This window comes from Rattus norvegicus, chromosome 18 (assembly GCF_021556685.1).
Source record: "Rattus norvegicus strain SHRSP/BbbUtx chromosome 18, alternate assembly SHRSP_T2T, whole genome shotgun sequence".
Lineage (NCBI taxonomy): Eukaryota > Metazoa > Chordata > Mammalia > Rodentia > Muridae > Rattus > Rattus norvegicus.
Window position 1 is genome coordinate 35,688,212 of NC_141551.1, and position 24,660 is coordinate 35,712,871.

The following is a 24,660-nucleotide window of genomic DNA, read 5'->3' on the forward strand; positions in this document are numbered from 1 at the left end:
TCTTTTCTTTGCTTATGTGACTTTAAAAGTCCCTTGAATTACAAATTTGTATATATCAAGTTGTGTTAATAATAATGTAATGTTTTTTTAAAAAATGCAAGGTGACTGTATATTGTATGAACTAAAATGTCATATATTCCTTCTTTTCAGTATGGGCACATGGCATGGCACATCAAGCTCAAGTAACTCTATGATCTAGAGCCTTTGGAGAGAGAGATACCATGACCAGCCATCCTCAGCTGCTGAGATCATGGAGAAAGACAAAAGTCACAGTTTGCAGCAGAGCTGTGAATCTCTCACCTTCCTGACTATACACATGGCTATACACTTCTTTAGGGACATTTCAATCAGCAGTATGGTTTTGTACACAGTATTGCTTTTCTTGACCACTCTATTTGCTGCCCCTTTATCTTTGACAAATAGCTTCTGTTTCAAATCATGCATTCTGTTTCAGACTCTGAAAACCTCAACTATGCCATTGTAAGCTGCAGGTCTATATGTTGTCTCTGCTCCTATTTGTGTGGCTAAGGCAAGTTACCATTTGTAAACAGAAAATAAGTCACTTGTTAACTGGATGCAAGAAACAATAATGGTATATGCAGTTTGCGATGCAGATCTGGATCCTCTATCTTTTCTCACTTAAAGCCACTGCTTTTTACATAAAGTCAAGTAAAACTTCCCTGTTGGAATTTTGTCTAGGCATACAGTTTGGCTAAAATCATACTCCCAAGTGTTGCCTAAATTTGTAGTCTTAAGATCAAAGATGACATTTAGAATAACTTGGGAGTAGAACTAAATGAACTATGGGGGAGGTGACTCTAATTGGATTTGTAAAGGTCTACACAATCCTGAGCTCCTAGGGCAAGCATGGGCCTTATTCATCCATTCCCTTGCTTTCTAGCACAAGGTTAACATTGAGCTAGCTATTATTCACTACTTGCTTAGCTGGATACTGTCCAGCTGAAAGAAAGACATGGTGAATGATGGAGATGGACTCTGGGTTCTAACTAGGTCAGTTATCTTCTTGGGCAGAGCACCCACATTTTCCATGCTTCTGATTCCTTGTGGAAAGTATGACGATACCTAGATTCAGTAGGTAGAGGACTCCAGTTAAAAAGAAGCACTATGCAAGTGTTCACTCTGCTTTAGCAGACATTGCCCCACACTCACTCAGGGACCATGATACTCATGGACCTAATGAGGCACACAAGGCTAGTTCTCCTTCCTTTATATCTCACACCTTTCACAGTATCAGCTCAAGCTTTCTTTGCAGTCTCAAAGCAGGGCAATTCTACATCACGTTAAAGGGCTATAACTCTTTGTGCCTTCAACTGAGCAAGAGGCTGTAAACACTGTTGTTAAATAAAGACCAGAATGGCTGATACAAACTGTGCTGTTTCTTAGGTGTGAATGGGTTCATTTACTTTTTCAGTCAGCATTTACTGATTATTTCTTCTCTAGCTGCCTAGGTTGAAATAGGGGAAATATAGGGAAGAGGGACAAAGACCAAATCCTGAGTAAATGAGGTATGGTATGGTATGTTTTCTTTTGTAAGTTGTCTTGGTCATGATATTTTATCACAATAAAAAAAACAGTAATTAACTAAGATAGATGGTTAGGTTACGAAAATCATGAAGAGGTGGAAGAGGAAGATGTGAACATCTAGGTAAAAACTTCAGGGCAAAGGACTAAGTGAAAAGTGAGGAAGAGCAGAGCACACACACACACACACACAAACACACACGCATGCACACACAGGGACATGCACACACACACACCTGCACACACTCACATGCACACACACAAACAGAGGAATGCATACATGCACACACATGCATTCACACATGCACAGGAATGTACACATGTGTGTGCACACATGCATGCCATTCATACTTGCACACACAGAAGAATGCAGGAATGCGCCCATACTCATGCTTGCATGTACAGGCATGAAAGTGTACATACAGAGAGGGTAGGGAAAGAGAGACAAAGAGACAAAGTGGACAGGAAAGGAGGGAAGGAGAAGAGAGGCAGGGAGGGAGACAAAGAAGGAAGAAAATGGGGAATGATACAGGGAAGGAAAAGAGAGAGGGAGAAGGAATGAGAAAGATAGAGATAGGGAAAAGAAGGGAAGAGATACAATAGAGAACAAGAGAGGTTGGAGGGGAGGGATGCTGAAGGAATCAGTAGGTAAGACTCTAATCCGAAGGACTCTTGATAAATTTTGAAATCTGGACCTTCTATAGGGAAAATATGATATTATTAAACTGCTAGGGAGAGGAAAGAGAACATGATCATATTTCTAATTGAATTCTGAGGGAAACAGGTCCTAAAATAGCAACTTCTCACTTTTCTGTCAGTCTGAATGCCAACACTTCAACATGTATTTCAGACAGAAAAGTAAGGCCTTTCTAAACCTGAAAACAAAACAACCATTTTCACAGTTTGCAGAACTGGCATTGTTTTCTTTTATCATTTGATACCTAGTCAATATTACAAATTCCAAGTGATCAGCAAAACGACTGTGGTTAGAACACATAAATGTGGTTCACTTAAATTGGTATCAATAAATAGATCATGTCAATATTTCTTATTTTTAATTCCATAGCACTTCCCCCTGCTTTTCCTTTGTGTTATTATTTTGAGAATGAGAATTGACCTGCAGAATTTGATTTCAGATTCAAAAGAACTGAATATTTCTCAGGGTTTTGTGTTACTTTTAACATGATTGTTAGGCCTTTTAAAATTAAGGCAGCATCTTGATGGATATGTGTGAACAATCTTTCATCTTATTCAAGTATGTGCATGTGACTCTCTGCTATGTGCAGATTTTCTTTTTAATTAATTTTTCTTGAGAAAGATTCTTGATGAGTAGACCAGGCTGGCCTTGAACTTTCCTCTCTGCTTCCTATGTTGTGTGAATAGAAATTTGTACCATCACATCTGGCTCTGCCTTCCATTCTCCAGACATTTGAGCACAGCCAGGAATCTGGCTTCCCAGTGTGGGTTCTCTCCACCTGTCATTTACCAGGTATAGACACAAGGGGTCAGCAGTACACCAACATTGTTGGCTTTCAGAATGAAGCTGCCATGCACCCCCCACACCCACCCAGGACCAAGCTACACATTCTATGGAGTACGCACATATTAAAGGAACTTTGTAACTGGAGCAACTCTAGATTCAGCAGCTCTCAGCAAAACCCTTCTTGCTTGCTTGCTTGTTTCCCAGTGTGCTAGAATTGCTTGAATAATGTAACTGACATTTTCCATGTTGATGAGTGTCATATTTTACAGATGACTTTAAAGAAAAATGCCTATCCATCACAAAGTGACTTATAGACCTATGTCTGTTCTCACGCTCCTGAGCTGAATCACGTTGATTGCATATAGAATAATGTAAGGCTGGGTGCACAGGGGTAGGTGCTGCATTCTGCACCCTCAGGCACCCAGTTCGACAACACTGGATGATTAGAAATGCCAACTTCGCTCATTACCTTCTCTGCCAGGGACAGCACAGTGCTGGCCTGAATTATGGCCACCTGTTCTTCATTCCTTAGATTCTGTGAAAAGTAAGAGAAAGAGGATAAGGTGAAAATGCTCATGACATCTACACCATGGAAAACATGTGTGCTGTGAACAGAGAGTGCAGGCAAATAGCCTCTGCACATCCCTGCCTGCCCCTAACCATTCCTCACAAAGAGTTAGTGCAAAGTCTAGTAGTGCTTTGTGTAAGTGTATGCACACTTCATTGGAAGTCACGTGAAGAAAACCCATAATGAAGGAGCTGTCACCGCACCACTCTGACGTTTCATTGGTTCCAATTTTCAAGGGGAAAATGGTACACATTGCTCAATGTACCAGGTGAGCCATTCACCTTATGCTATTATGAGTGATGCTGCCCCCTGAATTAAGAGGTCCTGGCTCTGCTTGGAGGGAACTATTAAGAAGAAAAAGGATTATAACCTCCTGCTTCCTTTTACGGGGCTGCCAAACAACCCTAGTGTTTAGCGGTCTTTCCGACCGCCTGACTGATTAATTTTACACCGAATGCCTGTGAGCAGCAAGCAGTCAGGCAGTAATTAGTTTTAATCACTGCAGATGTGGTCTGCATTTCAATCTGAATCCTTTCTATGAAAAGCCCTTTACCATATCTCCTTTTTCAGTTACCTTCCAGTTATTGCTATGGCTGCTTTGGCTTGTGGGATTCTCACTGAGAAGGTACATGCTTAGGTAGATATGCTGTCTTTCCTGCTATTATCTTAGGCCTGACACACTGGCAAGTATTTCTTAAGTTTGTTCAGGCCAATTCATACCCCCACCATATTCAATCGATGCAAGACTTACCCCGTTGTCACCAAGGATATCAAGCTGCTTTATGAGATCAGGGATGTTGACATCCTACAAAATCAAGGAGATGCATTCAGAGCAGGGACAGAGATGGCAGAGAGAAGAACACCAAGAGCAGGTACACTGGGCAGCTCAGTGGAAGCAGAAAGCGCCATGCAGAAGGTAAAGGAACCAATTAGAAATAACAGGGGCAACCCCAGGTCTACCTCATGCCTTTTATGGGGGCTGCATGGCAGTCTATGTTTTGGGGAACAAAGCCATGTCATCTCAACCTTAATATTTAAAATGTGTTCTACTGAGGGCTAAACAAAGAGCCACATTTGATCTAGTAAACTAGATGTTCTGAAGCCTAAGATCCTCCCCCAAAGGGCAAAATCCTTCTATATTATAGCCATCAAAAGCAGCCATGACTGGAGGACTTCAGAAGTCTCTTCTCACTCAGAAACTCCACAACACCCAGGAAGCTTCCATAAAAGGACATGTTCTATCAGGCCAACTTGAATTATGTTTCTTGAAGCACATAGTTTATTTGTATTTCTCCCCAGGTAATTAATACCATTTATTTTAATGTATGCTTTGATCCTACACCATTCTTTATGTTCCTATGATCTAAATGACCCATCTCTGTTCTTTGCTATTACCTTTTATAAATTTGTTAAACATTCATTTTATGTCCTATTGATTTTCCTATTTTCGTCCTGCAATCTGGAGATTGACATGCAGAGCGACTGTGAACTGCCTTTCCTTTCCCAGTCCCCTGCTTTCCTGATATCTGCATACACAAAGGATCTAATGTGATGTCTGCCTACCTTGACACCTTCTTTCATGCAGTAGATCTGCAGTGCACTCACACCATCTGAGAAGGGGTGAATTTGTAGATTGAATGGAGGGGATCGCCTCTCTCTCTCCTTGAAACATATAAGAAGAAAAAGAAGCAGCATCTGATTAAACACTAAGCCAGTTGTCTCTTTAATCTATTTCAGCCATTTATCAATGTGTCATTTGGAAAAAGGAAAACTCTCAAGATGTACATGACTAAATTGAATGGGAGAGAATTAAGCAGTCAACTAAAATATGGGAGAAAATTTATAGACTGTGTCATCCATCCTTGAAGATTTTTGTTAGGGGGAAATGTGGAAAGTAGAGAGTGCAATTTAAACAGTATGAATATTTATACCCTTCAGATATCACAGGGTGAGCTTACTATGAAGGTTTATGGTGCCAAATAGACTCTGCATGTTTGATCCTCTCATTCTTTATAGAGAAGATATACAGGCTGCAGGGCAGTCACTCCTCTCCACTGGAGCTCACTGATGGCTAACTTTACCATCTGGAATAATCTCAAGAAGAATATCAGGGCAAAACCATATAAAATCGAACAGTAATTTGTCATCACTCAGACCTTCAGTCAGATTTGGTAGACTACAATGAAGATGTGGTATAATATGTTTTGTTTAAAAACAACAAGTCCCCTAAAACAAGCACCTCAAGTTTGGCCCACATGATGTAGATATTTCCTACACCATTGTCCATCGCCCCATTGTTGGGAAAGCACAGTCCCTGTGAGAACAGTCCCAAGCTTCTTCAAAACTTATCATTACCAGACAGATACATGGCAATGTTTCTAAGGTATTTAGTCTTGATTGTCACAGTCACATTATCTTGGTCTACCTCTGGCATCTAAATGAGAGTGTGACTCTGAAATGCTTAATTCATGCTCTGCAAAAGTCATGACCATGCCATCACTAACACAGCTATTCCTTACTTCTAGTTCTAGGTTGCGAAACTCCAGCAGCTCATTCTGGTCTCTGGCATCCTGAAGTTCTTGCTGTAGCCGGTGATTCTCTGCTTCCTGCTTCTCTATCTGATAAAGTAAACCCTGGAGTTAGGTGAGAACAGCAAGGAATCCCTTGGCAGAGCAACCATAGATAGCTTTCATCCACCCAGTGAGCAAATTTTCTGTAAACCAGGGTAATAATCCTAAAGGAGATATGGTTAAGGCAGATTTCTTTGGCTTTCCTTGTAGCCATTTTCTAGTTGATTTGGGGAGGCACAGAGACAAATGTCAAGAAAAACCTTTCTTTGGCATGAAGGCTAGAGCTCCTCTAGACAGTGAATTTGAGACACATGTCCCATGTGGATCAGGTTCAGTGTGCTCAGAATGGATTTTAGGGTGTTGATGAGGGAGGTGGATACTCATCTCTAAATTACCGGTTGGTACAGGAATAATTTTACTGTTAATTCAGACCTTACAGTTATATCTGGCTACCACCTAATCAATCCATGCCCATCACACAATATTTTGTATGGCGATAATATCTGATGGGAATTTTTATAATCATTCTGAAATTGCTTCAAAGAACTCTTACCTATAAGACTGAGAATTGGTGGAAAGAGTGACCTGAGACTCCATAAAACAGAATTCCAAAACTTAGAAAAACCATTTACTACCTGATTATTCAGCATTCAATGTTACCAGCGTCTCTATGTCAGCCATGTGAACAAGTAGACATGCATGCACACATGTGCGCGCGCACGCACACTCACACACACACACACACACACACACACACACACACACACTGAGGCGTGTATGAGCAAGCAGTCCTAATCCACCCTGTGATTCCAGGAGCTTTCTCTGTTCTTATCTATATGGAAAACACTCTTCTATTTTCTTTACTACAGAGAAAATCATTATCTTCCCTGAATGCTAAGCTCTAAGCTCCAGACGAGCCTTGGCTAGCCCAAACACTCAGAAATGGCATCTCTTTCTTCATTGTTCTGTAGAATTGTTGCTTCTTATTTACTACTGATTGGTTGGTTTTCTAACACAGGATTTCCCTATGTGGATCAGGCTGGCTTTAAATTCCTGGCCACTAGGGTTCATTCTGCCTTAGTTTTCTAAGCAACTAGGACTTTAGGTACACTATGATCCTGTATGCATTTCTCAAGGGCATCCTGTACAACCTGATGAAGCATGAGGCATGAGATTAAGTCAGGTGTGGATCCACGTACCTCCCCTCAGGAAGGGTTCGTGACTGAGACTCATATAGATCTTAAGGGATCTGATAATTTTTGTGTACTTTGTCATTAACTATAGAAGGATCATTATGCACAGTGACAGTTTAAAACTTAACTGTAAATATGCAAAAACAATGGCTTTCACAGTAGAACAAATCTCATTTTCCAAAACATATAACTTTAAAATATGTAGGATGTGTGTGTGTGTGTGCATGTATGTGTGTGTGTGTATGTGTGTGTGTGTGTGTGTGTGTGTGTGTGTCTGTGTCTGTGTGGGTGGTACAACTACAAAGATGTGGGTACCCAAGGAATTCATAAGAGGGTGATAGCCCTTGGAACTGGAGTTATGAGTGCTGTTAGCCATCTGCTGTAGGTGCTGTAATTGAACTCAGGTCCTCTGGAAAAACAGCAAGTGCTCTTAAATGCTGAGCAGTTTCTCTGACCCTCTCGTCATAAACATCTGTAGTCAAATGAACGTTTTTAATAGGCTCAGATTACAAAGGTGATTATCATTCTTAGAAGCTTGGATCAATATACTGGATCTGTGATAGGATATTAGGGGAGATCAATGGATCTGGTGGCTACTGATAGAATTAGAACAGTCATTCACAAATTTCAACTCATTAATGAGACTGACATTTTTCTTCTCTCCCTTCTTTCTATTTATCATTTTCATTTCTTTTGTAATAGAGACTGAAGTTAGAGCTTTAGGTGTGGTAGGCAAGTGCTCAACCACTGAATCTTTGTTTTCATGTTTCTTCTGAAACAGTCTCACTAAGTTGCCTAATCCAACCTTGAACTCACTGTGTAGCATTAGTAGGCCTTTCAGTTCTGATCTTGCTGCCCCAGATTCTTGAGTAGCTAGACATTTGTGCTAACAGACCCTCCTAACCACATTTGTATAGAAGCCTTAAGGTTTGGATTTGGGGCATCTGACACCTCCATACATCAATCATGACTCATCTGGAGAAAGACAGGCTGCACTAGCCTTTCCAGACTACGTGAGGACATCTTCATTCTTCTTTCTCTGACCAGGGCAGAGTGGTCAATTTTTGCTGGTTATCAACTATAGAAAAGATTAATGGAAATAAGGCTAAAATAACTTCTACATTATTTTAAATTAAACTACAGAATAATTTCCTACATTCGAAAGCTTTAAAGTCTGTTTGTGTCAAGTATAAGATTTGTTTTTAATCTCTTATTAGACTACAGAGAGAATGTACCAAAGGATAAGTTACCCTTAACCTTGAGATGTTCTATGGTGTTAAATTGCCTCAGATCAAAAGGCTGAGGTTAATTATATCTACTGGGTAGAAACATATCTTAGTGTGCTGACCAGTTTTCTGGACATAATGATTTTTGTTTGAGATGCTTCTAAAAAAATCGATCCCTTCCTTTAAGGTATAAAAGAAAAGAAAAAAAAAGAAGTAGCCAAGCATAGCAACTATGTCTAAAAGTGAGAATATAATCTGTGTAAGTTGGATCACAGATATATTCTGCCACTTTTTTACACAAACAGCATGTGCAGTGAGGATTTGGGGGTGGGGGTAGGGCAGGTAAATAAGTACACAGGAGATGCTCATGGGCATGTGTTGGCACACACATATGTAGACACACAGCATATATACAGTACATATGTATGGATAACAGATTGGTGGGGCACAGGAATCACGTCCTCACGAGTCTGCAGCCATGCATGAGGGCCACTTAACTGATGGTGATGGTGGGATGCGGTTGAGCACGCAGCAGAGGACAGAGCAGCCGTGGGAGAGCCTCCCCTTCCCTGGCCCCTGTGCCACTCCTGAGAGCACCCCCTGCTGCTCCTGGATCATCATTTTCTCCTCTGCCCCACTAGGGTGGTGCGCCCAACATACCTTTTCTAAAAGCTCCTGGTTTCTCTTAATGAAAAGTTGTTTATCTTCTACCCAGTGTGAATCCTGTTTGACAAAGAATATCGCGCAGTCAGCATTTCAGAGTGCCACGAAAGGAGTAGTCTGTGTCCTCTAACCAGTCGGCCGGAGCCAGGATCTTTCCACCCAGTTTGCCTGCAGAGGGTAACTGACTCTAGTAAATGATGCCCACCCAGTTCCAGCAGCTTTTTCAAAGACTCTGGGGCGAACATTGCCAGGAAAAGTATAGTCCTCTATCCACTTTTGTTTCCTACCCTCTACCTTTTCCAGTCTGAATAATCCAGGACCAGCCTTCTGGGGACTCAGAAGTGACCACACAGGCAAAAAGTGAAACAGGTCAGAATGCACACGGGCTCAATACATATGAATGGAAAACATTAAAATGTAGAACCATATATGTAGCACAGAGGCAAAGAATGCAGCTAGGGGAGGGCAGCACACTGCCTTAGCGGTTCGTGACAGCTCTAGGCCTAGTTGACTGAGCTCCTCTTCCACTGGTCTCTCTCTTGCCCAACTTCATTCACCGCTGTGGCTGGGTTTGCGCTCTGGGAGTATAACACCAGGGACAGGAATAGTTTACATTCTGACACAGTCTGAGAAAGGTCACTGTGGTGAGCCAAGCCATGTCCTGGGTGTGACCCATGCATGGGGTGAGCCAGAGGAGAGTTGGAGTGAACCAGCTGCCACTGCGGAAAAGCTAGCACTGAGCACCTACCTGCCCTTTCTGAGCCAGCGTTGCTTCCAAATCTTCGATTTTGGCCCTGTACCTCAGCACCTCTGCCTGGAGCTGCTCTTGTGCCTAGTGAGATCAAAATTCCAGAGTTCAGTGAGTCAAATGGCCATTCAGTGTGTTGTCCTTTACTAGTGTTTGACAAGTTTGTTTGTGTAAGGGAGGGGTTTTCAAGAATAAACGTATTCTGCTAAGTTGCCTTCATGATCTAATAAGATCTAGAGTCTTCAATAAACTTCCCTGGGATCCCATTTGTCATCATGCTAATATTCACATTCTTTAGTTGACCATTAAAAGACTCACATCACACTCCAGACTCATCACCTAGACTTCACCTTGACCTGAAGTGGCATCCCTGTTCCCTACATCCTTGCTGAAAACTCACTGCTGCTCATGTAAATGAACTTGTTATCTGAGGGAAAATCAGTCTTCATTTCTTCTTCAAGTTCTATTCATTCTCTCAGAGCCAACTTTGTGTTCTGGTATCTACACTTACATTGAAACCTTTTTATTTTGTTGACCATTCCTAAGATAGTATGAAAGGTTAGCAAAAGCCATCAATGAAAATCTGACATATTATTTGGTATTCAGGCAAACGTATGAGCATAGGAGAACATTTTCTTCTGATGGTGCATGGCCTGTCCCAAATCAAAGTATAGTTTTAAACCTATGTCTCTGTGTGTGTGTGTGTGTGTGTGTGTGCGCGCGCGCGCGTGCGCGTGTATGAGTGTGTGCAGGCATGCTACCGCTTAAAAACAAAGACTTGTAATACCTATGTACCTTCTAAACTATTAAGAGTAGTTGCTGTGGCACCTCTTAGCACAGTGTAATTCCATAAGAGGAAAATGGAGCCACACCGGTGCAGACACATGCTCTTTCTGAGCTCTGGCCAAAGGTTACAAGGCAGGTTCTTTTGGTGGTTCTAACTCTGCAGTTCACGGGCTGGGTTCAACTCCCAACATGAGAATCCAGGGGGAATAATTAAACTTCATTATATGTGTTTAACTTATATGCTGTCATTTCTTCTTCTGTAACTAGTAGAAAAATCATAGCCATAGAACATTTTAGCACTCTCAGTGCCAAACGTGGAATACAGCAAGGAGTGACTGACTGATTGAATGCATAAACAAATATATTTCCTTCCTTCCTTTTCTCCTTCCTTCCTTCCTGCCTTCCTTCCTTCCTTCCTTCCTGCCTTCCTGCCTTCCTGCCTTCCTGCCTTCCTGCCTTCCTGCCTTCCTGTCTTCCTTCTACTCATCCACCCTCTGTCCTTTCTTCAACAAAGGCTTATGAGTGACAGTTATGACATTCTACAAAGAACATGGATGTGTAACATAGGGAAAGTTCACTAATCTCTCTGACTCTTCAATCCTTTTATAAAACATCTGCTTTAGGGAGCTGACACAATGATTCATTGAAATATTGTCTGTGAAATGCTTAATTAGTTGTATATGCAATGCTTTGCACTTGTTAATTCAGAGTAGAAAGTGGCTAATCATTACTTTGGAAAAATAAAATAATTACTTTTTTTTAAAGCAAGGAAGTTAAAAAAAATGGATCATCAAAATCCAATATGGGTTAACTTGGAAAATGCAAGTTTACAAACAGTAAAAATAAGAACAACATATTCAACTATCTTTAACAGGAAAAAAAAGCATTGATCTGTGCTGGTTCTTATATGTTTAGACCTGATGTTTGTTAAATTAAACAAAAACAAAACAAAACAAAAAACCAATTCAAAAGCCACAGAGGACAAAGTGGCACAAAGAAAGTTATGCCACTGACATTTTAATGGCCACAGTGCTTTTGTGATGTAAACTGTGCATGTTAATTCTAGACCTCTTCAGGTCCACACTCACCTTGGCTTCTCTTTCAGCATCTATGATGCCTCCAGTCTGTTCCTGCAAGAGGGCATATGCTCTTTGGAGGGCTTGGTATTCTTTTGTTAATTGTCGAAATCGTAGCTCAGATTCTTCAGCAGCTAGACTCTTGGGGTTTGAAATACAAAGATTCAGAAATTATGTTATGTCTGCATCCTATGGGCAAAAAGTGACATTTGCCCATATTTGTAATGAAGTTGTGATCTGTTTGATTCTGTTGGTCAATCTGAATTATTAGTAAGTCTGTAAATTCATAATATGTTATATATGTGCATATATATATATATGTAGGATATTATTTTAATGAAAGAAACACTTTTTTATTTTTACACTAGTGATTCTTTTCCATTTGGCCTTGAATAATACCCAATTTTAGATCCAAATAAGAAGACACATTCAAAGTTTGGATGTGAATTTGAGGATACTTAAAGCTTTATTCTTGTTTCTTTCCATGCATCGAGATAAATAAAAAAATCATTAGTTTATTATTGTAAATTATAAAGCTCCCTTTTAGCTTTAGAACTTGGATTTGGGGCATAGTTTAATCATCACCAGAGAATTTGGTCAAAAATGTGGCATGAAGGGCAGAGGAGGAAGTTCAGTTGGTAAAATGCTTCCCTAGCATATATAATGCCCATTTTCCAGCATCATACACACACACACACACACACACACACACACACACACACACACACACACAGACACACATACACACACAAACATATATTATATAGATATATAGATATAGGAGTAGAGGTCATATCAGAACTTGGGAGGTAGAGGCAGGAGGATCAGAAATTATGGTCACCTTGCCAGGGTCTACTAATACTACATGGAACCCTGCCTATAAAAACCAGTAAGTGTGGACTGAGAAGATTCATACCACTAACGCTGACTTGGTAATTGTGTTCAGTGTAACTGAACCCACAGGTGCATTCTGATGAAAGTGGACCACAGAACATGGACTCTACTTTACTCAGACTGAATCTAGCAACCTCCTAGGTGTGCTCTCCCTTTCATGCTCTGCCCAGATGAAAATTTTTGGAAAGTCACTTTTGTGTTGAAATGTGTGATCCAATTATAGAGCCGAACTGAAGGTTTGAGAAGTTCCCAGAGAGATTGTATGACACAGATGATGTCCACTTTCAAGATTATTAAAGTGGAGTATGATCTCAAGGTTGGCTGGTGTTAGAGGATCATTTTGTGATTTTTTTCCTTCCCCTTAAAGGGAAGATTTGGTGACAGTATCACGCAGAACCAGGGAAAAGGAAAAACTTACTTCATCCAAGTCATCATCCGGGGTAGCAGGTGTCCGGTCTGTTCTAAAGGAGGTCATGGATGATGTTTCTGAATCCATCGAATCCTCATCATAGCCAATGAACGGATCTAAAACAGGCCTCTAAGTGGAGAGAAAGTTTACACTTATTAATATTACTAAAATTTATGAAAGATGCTGTATTCAGAATCCATTCACTAAGGTAGATGTAGATGATCAATGAGGTCATGGGGCCTTTAAGGCTTCTTTGGTGAAATACAAACTGTAGGCAGGAACGTAATACCAATTCAACCCTTCCCCATGTTGCTTCACTTCTGACTTATTCAAGGGAAATGCATGGATATTTGGCTGTCTTGCTAAAGCCACCATAAAGTGTTCACCTTATATTGTATGCCATGATGACTTGACACTCTTATTCTTTTCAGTATTTAAAATCAGTATTTAAATTTCAGTATTAAATTTCAGTATTTAAAAGGGCATCCATGTGAAGGAGGTCATAGTGTCTTAAATCTGTTCATCTAATCTCACATCCAAACCAAGTAAAAAAACAAAACAGTAAAAAATCAAAACAATGAGACTTTTGCATATTAGAGCCTATAAACATAATGATGGACCAAGAATGTCAATATCAATATTTCCCAAAGACAGATATCAGAAGCTAATATGATCCCATGTTAGATATTGATCATGTATATGGCTTAGTTGTTCTCAGCGTGTAACACACCCATTTGTCAGAAAAACCTTTTAACATTAAGCCCAGTGGCTTCTGATTAGAGGAAGTCATAGCCTTTCAGGTTAGGACACAACAACACAGCCATTTCTAGATGGAGAAATGACCAGAGACTTTCTTCAAACAAATAGCGCTCATGGCATACTGCAGTTCAAGAGTATCTGATTTATCACATCTGTGCAGACAGGTTTCTTGGCAAGTCTCCCTTTCCTGGCTCTTTGTAGCATTCTGATAACAGTTTCCTTGTTACCTTGATTGGTTTCGAGCTTCTCCTGTGCTTTCTCCTACGGATGAGTTTTTCTCGATCCTAGAAAACAGATAAGGTCTTTTCAGAGTGGAAGTTGTCGAATATCCCCCAAAAGTTCTGTTGTCACTTTCTTCTGGACACAGAGGCCAGAGAGAGCATTGGATCCAAGAGAGCCTCTGGTGGCAGGTGCAGGGATTGAGCTCAAGGGCTGAGCCACCTCTGAAGCCCCTCGTTTTGTTTTGTTGTTTAGAGAGAGGTGTTCTCCCTTGAAGGATTATTTATTTTTATCAGAAGAGTAATTTTATTTAAAAAATTTGGTAACTTTTCAATAGGATGTGCCAAGATTTTCAGAGTATGTATATTATAGTTTTCCTGACATCTAATTAGGAGCTACACTTTGTTTCTTCATTTTATACTTGAAAACAAATAACATTGAATATAGGGTCCCCGAGTAGTTGTTATGCTTCCCAATTCTCAAAATTAATTTGTACTTGTGGTGAGAAAATATTACTCCTCACTGAAATTCAACTCTCTCTCTCTCTCTCTCTCTCTCTCTCTCTCTTTCTTTTTTTTTACATCTTGTCTTTTTTAGCACAGGCAGGTGTCTCTTGACTGTCTTTGGAACCTTGTTTCTCAGCTGCTGCTTGTAAGGATGAGACAGGAGGCAGAGCGTCTACTTGCTGGGAGTCACCTAGTTTTGTTTCTGTTTTCTTTTGGCAGAAATGGCTGTGGTTTTCTGAGAAACTTGGCAAATACCTACCAACAGAATGAACTTCGTGACTCAGACGCTGTGTGCACAGGTACACTGAGAAAACTTGGGACTTAATCATTATGTGCTCCTCGTATTTACTGCAAATTTCAACTATATGGGACTCTCCAATCCACGGGAAATTTACAGCTTAATTCAAGGCTGTTCCAAGTTAGGTATATTCCTAGCCCACAGAGTACATGAGATTAAGGAGTTATCAAGGTGGGAGCAAGTGACCCAAGCTGGATATGACTCAGAACATTGGTATTTAGACTTTATCTTTTGCCTTTATGTATAAAATATTTTGATCTTGCATCTTCAATATAATGGAAACTTTTTAAATGTACACATTGTATACTTAAATTACTTTCTTAATCTTAATTATAGCATACATGAACAATGGACATGTTTTAAAGGACGAGTTGTTATTAATTGAAAACAGAAGTGCAATTTCTTGCTCCCAGTGGCTGCGGGTCATCTATCTTGTCTACCTACTCTGGGGACTGTAGTCTAAGAGCCTGCCTGCTCCTATGAGCAGTTCACATCTACAGACTTAAGCTTATTCTTGAAAGAAGAGGCAACAAAGATGCTACTCTCAGAATAAAGACAGTAAGGGGAAGAAGACAGCCTGAAGGTTCAGGAGGTCTCTCTCCCTCACATTGCTAAAGGGAACCTCATCCACATTCAAATAGTATAGCAGGAATCACGTGGTCAGTAGGTACTGAAGTGTCTATCAATCACAAAGTATAGATGGGAATATCTGCTTCATTACTCCCAAAGCTGTGAACAGATTGTATCTATGTGCAGTGCACTAATTAGGTGTCAGAAACATGGCATATATGGTCCTGGTTTTGTAGGAAAAAAAATAAATTGAATTGCTGAGCTTCAGAAACCTGATCCTAATAGACAATTACAAGATACACCTACCCTGTATATTTCCATAAATGTGCATCTGAAAATTCTTTTAGTACAACTTAGACTTTCAAACTATTTGGCAGATGTTTAGCATTGGAATATCAATCACCTTAATGTAAAACGTTTTGGGATAGAGTTTCTTGTGCATAATTACATACTGATCATATGAATACGGGCATTTGAAATTAATCCGAAATTATGAAACGCTTCCTTATGTGTTGGTTGTTGGCCACCCATCCTTGAGAATAGCTAGCAGCTTACAGATGGGTCACCTACCCTGGTGAGCTCATCAATGATGTTCTGCTGCTCAATGACCTGCAGTTTTAGAAACTCCGTCTCTTGTTCTTCATTAGCTTGATCAAGGTCATTCAGAGACTTCAGTTTCTTCAATGGTGGGTGAGACGTTATTTTCTCTCTCTAAATTGGAGAAGAAGAAATTACAAGTAGAAACTTAAAAAAAAATCCCAAATTTTAGTCATGATATATTTGTAGAAATTGGGGTCCAGTTAACTTGAATATTTTCCCAGTAGATGACACACTTTTATCTACATGAACTAAAACTGTCAGGTACATTTTTATCTGCTATCATACAGTGAAGTCCTTGGCAATGTCTGGAGATTGCTAAAGCTATATTGGAAGGCTTTTCAGGAATGTACTATCTTATCAGTCATTCACACACAATACAAACTTTGATATTGATTTCCCAGCTGTTAAACAAATTAGAAGGCAGGCAAGACCTTGCTCCATATTTCTGTGGCTCAGGAGCCACACCTAGGCTTTGCTTCTTGGTTTCCAAGTATCTGAAGAGTAAGTGTATTCCTGGAAGAGCTCCATTAGTTCTGCGAGGTTAGAAACCCTATACAGTTTGGAGGCAGGACCTTCTCTTGCTTTCTTCTTTAACGTCTCCTTGCTTACTCAAGAGAAAAAAACATATATATACATATATATATATACATATATATATATCCTCCTTAGGAAAATAAACACTAGGTCAGAAGTGACACAGAAAAGGAAGCAGCAGGTTTTGCAAAGTCTGCGCTACTCACCATCTCTGAATTTTCCTTGGTTACGGCTTTTAATTTCTCTTCCATGCGTTGTAGAGATACCATCAGTTCATCGTTTCTCTTGGCTAGGCACTTGTTCCTTTCCAGGAGAGGTTTGCATTGTTTTTCAGTTTCCCGCACACGTTTTAACTGGGCGTAAATAAATTAAAATTAGTTTCTCTTATCTTGAGGGAAATAGGGCATGAAGGGGTCATTCTTTTCTAGCTTTTTTTCATGGATGCTATTTTGGCCTGCATGCTTACCTCCGTTCTTCTGAATGGGATTGTGCTATGTAGAGCTAGTAGACTCTGAATTTACTATGAAAACCTAATTAGAGTGGAACAAAGAGGATTCCTCTTGTTTCTGCCTTCCTAGTGCTGTGATTAGAGGTCATGAGCCAGAATGCTTGGCCCTCATCACAGTCCTCACATGCTGTTTTATGTTACCTTACCAGAGGTGCCACATATGCTGATGGTTGAAGTGGCCAGAAGCAAAGTTCTGTTACTCCCTTTTACTTTCTGCCCATGCATGACCAAACTGACTGCCTGGTCCAGGAAAGACCTCTTATTGGCTCAGAAATATACAGAAGCCCATTTAAACCACATGGTCACCAGAACCTGTTGGAGCCTTCTCCTCGCCAACTGCATTAACTCCATTAAAAAGTCTTGCTGAACTCTCACTCTCAGTAAGTAAGACAGTTTATGTTTTTCTGTTGTTGATGTCATGGAGACTGTTTTACATTTCATAGGATGTTTAGCAGTATCCATATCCTCTGCCTGCTAATAACACTAATACCCTGCCAGCTGAGATGACTACATGTTGCTCAAAGTAGCTTCAGTTTAGAAGCACTAGGCTAAATGTATGAATGTTGCCTTGTAATCGTTTCATTTTCAAAACTATTCTGTTTTGTTGATGTACTATAGGGCAATCTATACAGATAACTTGAATTTCCATGTTGAATCTCTAATGATTAGCTTATTCTTTTCTTACAACAAGGAAAAAGAGTATCAGAGGATCTCAAAAATAGTGAATCCTTTTATGGAAATCTATGATTTGGGGAGATACTGAGGAAGGAGAAAGTTACCTATGCTCAAAAAATCAATCAATCAATCAATCAATCAATCAATCAATCAAAGTCCACCTGTGGCTCTTGGCATTTCCCAGTTCCACCCTAATCTGAATTTGAAAACTCCAGTTATATAATGAAGGTAAAACACTTGCTTTATTTTTTCATAAATAATCTGGGGCAACTCATAATTTTTGATCTTTAGCATCTGAATTTTGAGTACACATAAAGACAGATTATTCTGTGGGCTTATTATTCTACCCTTTGCGTCTTAAGGAGATTAATCCTCCATGTTTTGAATATTCAAGTCTACCCAGTGCATACTATTCATAGAAAATTCAAATGAGCATGAGAAGAGAGAACTGTCCAATTTTAGCACAGCATACAATCATGACAGTTCTGAAGCATTCAACAAAATGCTTCTTCAGAAAGACAGGCCTTGGTATGTAACACAGATGGAAACTATACATATATGATCAACCATGAATATATGATGATGCATATAATAAACAGAGATTCATGTGAACACTACAACCTCCTGCTATAGTTTACCTAATAACAGGTAGACCTGAGGTCAAGGAGAGAATACATTTCATAATATGAAAGTGTTGATATGCCAAAACGATTAGCAAATATTAATTTATACCCATCAAGTAACATAATTCAAATAAGCATAAAGAAAAATGGGAAGAGCTAAGAAGAGATGTAAAAAAATTGCTGAGAGAATAAGTAGTTGAAATATTAGAGGTAGATAGAAAATTTAAAGCAAGAAAGTGAATTTGAATGAAGCTCTAACTAAAGATAGTGGGGCACATCTTTCTTTCCTGAAGATAGAGCATATTTTGAAAAGCCCCTGTCCTGGTTAGTTTTATGTCAACATGACTCAAGCTAGGGTCACCTGAGAGAGAGAACTTCAGTTGAGAAAATGTGTCCTGGATATTGGCCTGTAGGCAAGCCTGTGAGACTTCTTTCTTTCTTTTTCTTTTTTTCTTGGATATTTTAAGCATTTACATTTCAAATGCTATTCCCTTTCCCAGTTTCCCCTTCTCCCATTCCTCCTCCCCCTGCTTCTATGAGGATGCTACCCCTCTCACCCACCCACCTCCACCTCAACACTATGGCATTCCCCTACACTGGGGCAAAGAGCCTTCACAGGACCAAGGGCCTCTCCTCCCATTGATGCCTGACAAGGTCCATCCTCTGCTACATAAGTGGCTGGAGCTAAAGGTCCCTACATGTGCATTCTTTGGATGGTGGTTTAGCCCCTGGGAGCTCTGGGGAGTCTGGTTGGTTGACATTGTTGTTCTTTCTATGGGGGTGCAAACCCCTTCAGCTGTGAGGTATCTTCTTGATTAATGATTTATGTGAAAGGATACAGTCCGTTGTGGGTGCTACTACCTCCTAGTGAATGGTCCTGCGATGTATAATAAAGCAAACTGAGCAAACTAGGTCAGAGGCCAGTTGGCACCATTTTTCTGGGGTCCCTGCTTCAATTCCTGCCCTGATGTCTCTTCATGATAGACTGTGATCAGAACATGTAAGCCAAATAAATCCCTTTTGTCCTCAAATTTCTTTCAATCATGTTGTTTTACCATAGCAGTAGAAAGCAAATGAAAATGGTGAGCCTATGTTATGGTTATAAAGAAAATCTTAATAAGCACAAAGGGATGAAATGTTGCTAATAAGAAAGTCAAGCACAGTGCTGGAGAGATGGTTCAGTGGTTAAGAGCACTGACTGCTCTTCGAGAGGTCCTGAGTTCAATTCCCAGCAACCCCTTGGCCACATATAACCATCTGTAATGCGGTTCAATGCCCTTTCCTGGTGTGTCTGAAGAGAGTGAAAGTGCATTCACATACATAAAAAATAAATAAATAAATCTTATGGAAAGAAACAAAGAAAGAAAGAAAGAAAGAGAGAGAGAGAGAGAGAGAGAGAGAGAGAGAGAGAAAGAAAGAAAGAAAGAAAGAAAGAAAGAAAGAAAGAAAGAAAGAAAGAAAAGCGGAATAGAGAAAGAACAAACCGCTGAGGGCAGATGCTAAGGGAATCCAGGCCAGCCAGCTGATATTTGACAGCTCACCCAACCTCATTAGAAAAGATAAAAATTAAAACAAAAGTCAGAATAAGAATACACGTCATGACCACTGAAATGGCTGAAGTGAATAATTGTCTGTGTGTGTTGGCAAAGACATGGAGACGCTTAGGTCCTCCTCACTCACTGCACTGACGTGAGAATGTAAAGCATCAGAGGGGTTTCAGGAACAAGCTGACCCCATTACAAGATCAAAGTCCTTAGGCCCAGAGGAAGCAGACAATTTTCTCCCTCACAGATACAGAACAGCCCCTCTTAGCCTAAATGTGCTTAGAACCTCCATAAATAACCCCTTTAAAATGGCTCCATACATTGCAATTTGGAAACTGGATGCCACAAAGTCTCAAGGAAGCAAAGAGTTTCATTTGCAACTCAAAGGAAGACTGTCAAAGGCCAGCACTGACTGAACCAAAGCAGCCAGCAATGCAGGCCTGCTATGCAATTATGTTTTTGACAGAAGTCAGAGTGGTACTATCTTTACTTGGGGTGTTGGTTGGGAGGGAGAGGTCTTGGTCATTTTCCACTTCACTCACGTGGAGGGAGTTATGTGTGGCAGTCACTTTGCAAGGATTTATCATGCTGTGCTTTTATTACCTACCGGCTTGTTTTTCAGTCATGATAAACTACACAACACAAGGCACACTTTTCGAGAGTAACATCTAACAAGACACACAATGAAAACAGTTTGAGCATAACTTACCAACTCGTTTCGTTCATCTCCGAGCAAGGTGTTCCTGTCTTCTAACTTTCGTATAGTGGCATTCAATTCGGCTATTCTCTTTTGATTTCTTCGCAAATCCTACACATGAGAACTAAAATGAGCATCTCTGGATCTCTGGAATATTAGTAAAAGTAATAGGCAACTTTCTTCCAATTTGACCCATGAAGATGAATGATCTTTTACTAAGAGAAGACTAGATAGCTCTTGCTAATGCTCAACATTTACTCCTAAATGAAGACCATGCCTGGTTAAAACCACAAATGAGTTAGATGTGGCAGACAGACCCTGGAGCCCAGTCTTTTGGCACAGAGCAGGTGACAGAAGGTTGAATTGGGTTATCAGAGTTGTTTGTCATGTGATCTAGGTGAGGTGTGATGTTCAAGGAATATCCTCATGTCGCAAATGTCCATTTCTTCCTGTGACACAAACATCTGTCTGCTACTGTAGTTAGCCACAGAGGGGACAGATTAGGAACTAGACACAGGGCTTTGTGAATTTCTGTATACTTATGGGAAAAAAAGAGGTCACTGTGAGAGAAAGCGTATTCCCTCCATGTGCAAAGGCAGGGTATACAAAATAAACTAGAAAAAAAACTTTACATGGTAATAATCAATTGTTGTGAATCACCTTACACATAGCAGTTACAACTTACTTCTGTGCTATAGGCCTACTCTGATCACAGGCTTGGGATTCTGTTACTGTTTTCCATTTTTGATAGTGGCTTGTTGGTGGTGGAACACTTTCACATCCCTGGAGTCATCATAGCCTAGAGGGTTCCACAGAACCAGTCAAACTGATGGTGGTTCTACATCAGCCCAGGTCTTATAGGGGATAGCTGTAATCAGAGCCATGACTATTCTCTATGGACCAAATACAATGTTCTACATTCTCTACATGGTGTCTTATAGCAGGTAGACTCGCCTTGAAGAAACCACCACGGCTTCCATCTTCTATGTAAGGATACTGAGCAGGGAAGTGGTTTGTACAAGGAAACTAAGCTAATGAATTTATGAATTTGATCCAAGGGGTTGAAATCAAAAAGCCAATTTTGGGGGTGAGGTAATCATAATATATCACATGCAAGTATTAACAAAAGAACTAAAGTTTCCACTCTAGATCGGTATATAGTTAGTGCTACCTACTAGGGTGTGTGTGTGTGTGTGTGTGTGTGTGTGTGTGTGTGTGTGCATGTGTCCTCTGTCCTCCTGTGTATGTGCTTGAGTGTGAGAGTGTTTGTGTCCTCTAAAAACCCATTCATAAATTAGTCATTACTTTGTTCTATGTAATACTTTGGAACTCACTCTTGTTCCTAAATCATATATTTTCATCTCTCTCTCTCTCTTTTTTTTTTGCAGATAAGTTATACACTCACTACATATAAGCTTCTATCTCTCAGTGTACATCTGGAAAATAATTCCTCATGTAAAATTAGGACAATCTGGTGGAGTAAGTGGCAAGTTCATTAAACTAGAAGCTTTCATCCTATGGATATAGATGATTCAGTCTCTTTCATAGGCATGCATCCCAATCTCTGAAGATGATCACTGTCTTTGTCAACTGCTAATCCATTTGTTCACACCTGGGAAAATTACCAATCTTGCCAACAGGCCACTATCTCCATTTAACTCATTATTCTTATAATATATTAAAGTTTGGGTAGATAATCACTAGGCGAGAAAAAGTCTGTGAAAGATTCAGACACCTGCAGCTCTTACTTGGTATGCTAATGAAGCACAGCCCACTTTGCTGTCTGTGAGTCTAGAAAAGATTGTTCCCAAGATACATGCTGGTTTTAGAGTAGGAGGCAGAATTGATTCCTTTGTACTTACAGATAGGAAAATAGCTTACATGAAAAGCAGAAATCGGGAGCTAAATAAAAGATGACTGTGGAGTTGTTAACCTCAACTGGTAGGGACTTACCGGGCTGCTGCAGTGTTCAGAGCCATCCCCTGCCCTTCCTGGAATCTCTCTCTTCGGACTGCTCATGTTACACTCTGCCTCCTTGACAAGGAAGAGCTGCTCATCCAAAGCCTCTTTCTGTAGCTGGAGTTTCTGTACATAGCCTGTCTGAGTCTCCAGTTCTTTTTCCAGGGAGAAGATGATCCTGTCCTTGGCTTTGATTTCATCCATCTGAATTAAATGAGAGCCAAGACATTTAATCTGACACCGTTATAAATGAATCCCATTCTCACCATGGGAAGTCCACCTCTTTCTTGTGATGATGCAGAAAAAAATTCCTCAGCAATCTGACAAGTGTACTGAACTCACAAATAATATGGAGTAGCATTGGCTAATGAAAGGTATACCCTGAATGGGTGTTATCCTTACATAGAGTGTTCAAAATGATCTGGGTTGATTAGCAAAGGATAAATTTAAAATAGATTGTTAGCATTAATAATGATAGAGCCATAATATCCTGCTATGATGATTCTCAGGACAAATAAATTATTACTGTCTCTTAATCCTAATACTGATTGATGTTATCAGGAAGTCATTTGCAACTGAAGGAAATAACAGGCTTCCCAGGAGTGGTTTACTTATTTTCTAGAAGTGTCAATTCTGATGGTATCTGGATGTGTTCCTGTTGTTTGACCTTTCCTTTCCAACCCATACCTCAAGGCAACCAGCCTTAGCAATCATTCTACCATTACTGCCAGAAAACCATCATTGGGACTAGAATAGGAAAGAGAAATGCGTGGTAATTTTAGTCAAAATGTTTCCTCATATACCTGTGGAAAATAATGATTGATTTCAACACTTATGTATTCTAATGCTGGGTGTGGCATCAAATATATTAATTTTGTATTTAAGACACAGGTATCATGAATCAGTGGATCAGAGTTCCAACTGACTGGAGCCAGTTTGCTGTGCCTAGATGAAGGACACCCAGTACCTGAAATGAATGTGACAGTTTTTGAAGAGATTATAGACACCAGGTGAAACCTTTTTGTCCTGTTTCATTATATTCTATGTGAATACTTAAAGTAGAAACAAGAAAAGACATTTGTCATAAATGTCATTCTTTTCTTCCCTTTCTCATATTTAGTGACTTACCCACTTAGTATGTCTTTGCTGTGCTCTTTAGATGAGGAGAGCAGTACAGCATCTGCTTGCAGAGTCACTCTTTCCCTGCACACCAGTACTGGCTGCTGACTCTAGGCTACATGACTACACTGGCACACCACTGGCCTGAAGTTTGCACCATCCTGTAACATCACCTGGTAGCTGCTAAATAGTGTCCTGAAGAGAATATCAGCAGTACTTTTTAACTCCTTAAAGAAGTCTGAGTCCATGGTTCAGCTGAGCACACATGGGAGTTGATATATAGAGCTATTTGCAGATTAATACAGCACATAACCTGCATGTTCCTGACTACTTGTGCTGTATTCTATGTTATGGCAGATGCCAGATCAGCTCATTAACACCCCAGGAGTCATCCTTACGACCTCTAATATTATAAATGATCCTTTACGGTATAGAGCTGATCCTTGGAGGGATTTGCAGCCCCACAGTTATACAAGTTATTTCACTTTCAATTCATGTCCTATTCAGTAGGTTCCATGACCACTCTGTATCAGATGAGACTCATAACCTGAAAGGTTCAGCATTACGTCATTGTCACCTGCCTTATGTGATGAAATCTTGATACTTTACCTTCTTCTTCAGAGCTCAGAGCCTGTCTGTCAGGCTCTGTGATATACTGGCTCTATGATTATCCACATACTCCCAATGTGCTCCCTGTGGAATAGCCAGCCATGTAGAGGGGCTGTATTATACAGTGGTTATCAACACATAGTTTGGGTCTCAGGATACCACAAAATTAACCAGTGCTCCAATTCATAGATGAGAATGTAGAATTTTTTGGTAACATTTTCTACAAAGATCAGATTTTATTTCTTTCCCATCCTCTGGGTCAAAAAGTACATATGAGGAGGA

At 40.1% G+C, this 24,660-nt stretch overlaps 1 protein-coding gene across 6 annotated transcripts in view; it reads right to left on the minus strand.

The window, feature by feature from the left end:
- The window catches only part of Jakmip2 (janus kinase and microtubule interacting protein 2), a 164,921-nt gene that overhangs the window by 32,808 nt on the left and 107,453 nt on the right, over positions 1–24,660 (minus strand). For 4 of the 6 annotated variants that reach the window (NM_001437325.1, NM_001437326.1, NM_001437327.1 and 1 more), the window contains 12 exon segments: positions 3,495–3,560; positions 4,345–4,398; positions 5,157–5,255; positions 6,113–6,211; positions 9,994–10,077; positions 11,868–11,996; positions 13,168–13,287; positions 14,145–14,201; positions 16,081–16,221; positions 16,851–16,997; positions 20,704–20,802; positions 22,645–22,854. In NM_001437325.1, the coding sequence (NP_001424254.1) occupies positions 3,495–3,560; positions 4,345–4,398; positions 5,157–5,255; positions 6,113–6,211; positions 9,994–10,077; positions 11,868–11,996; positions 13,168–13,287; positions 14,145–14,201; positions 16,081–16,221; positions 16,851–16,997; positions 20,704–20,802; positions 22,645–22,854 (1,305 nt within the window). 6 annotated transcript variants of the gene reach the window in all.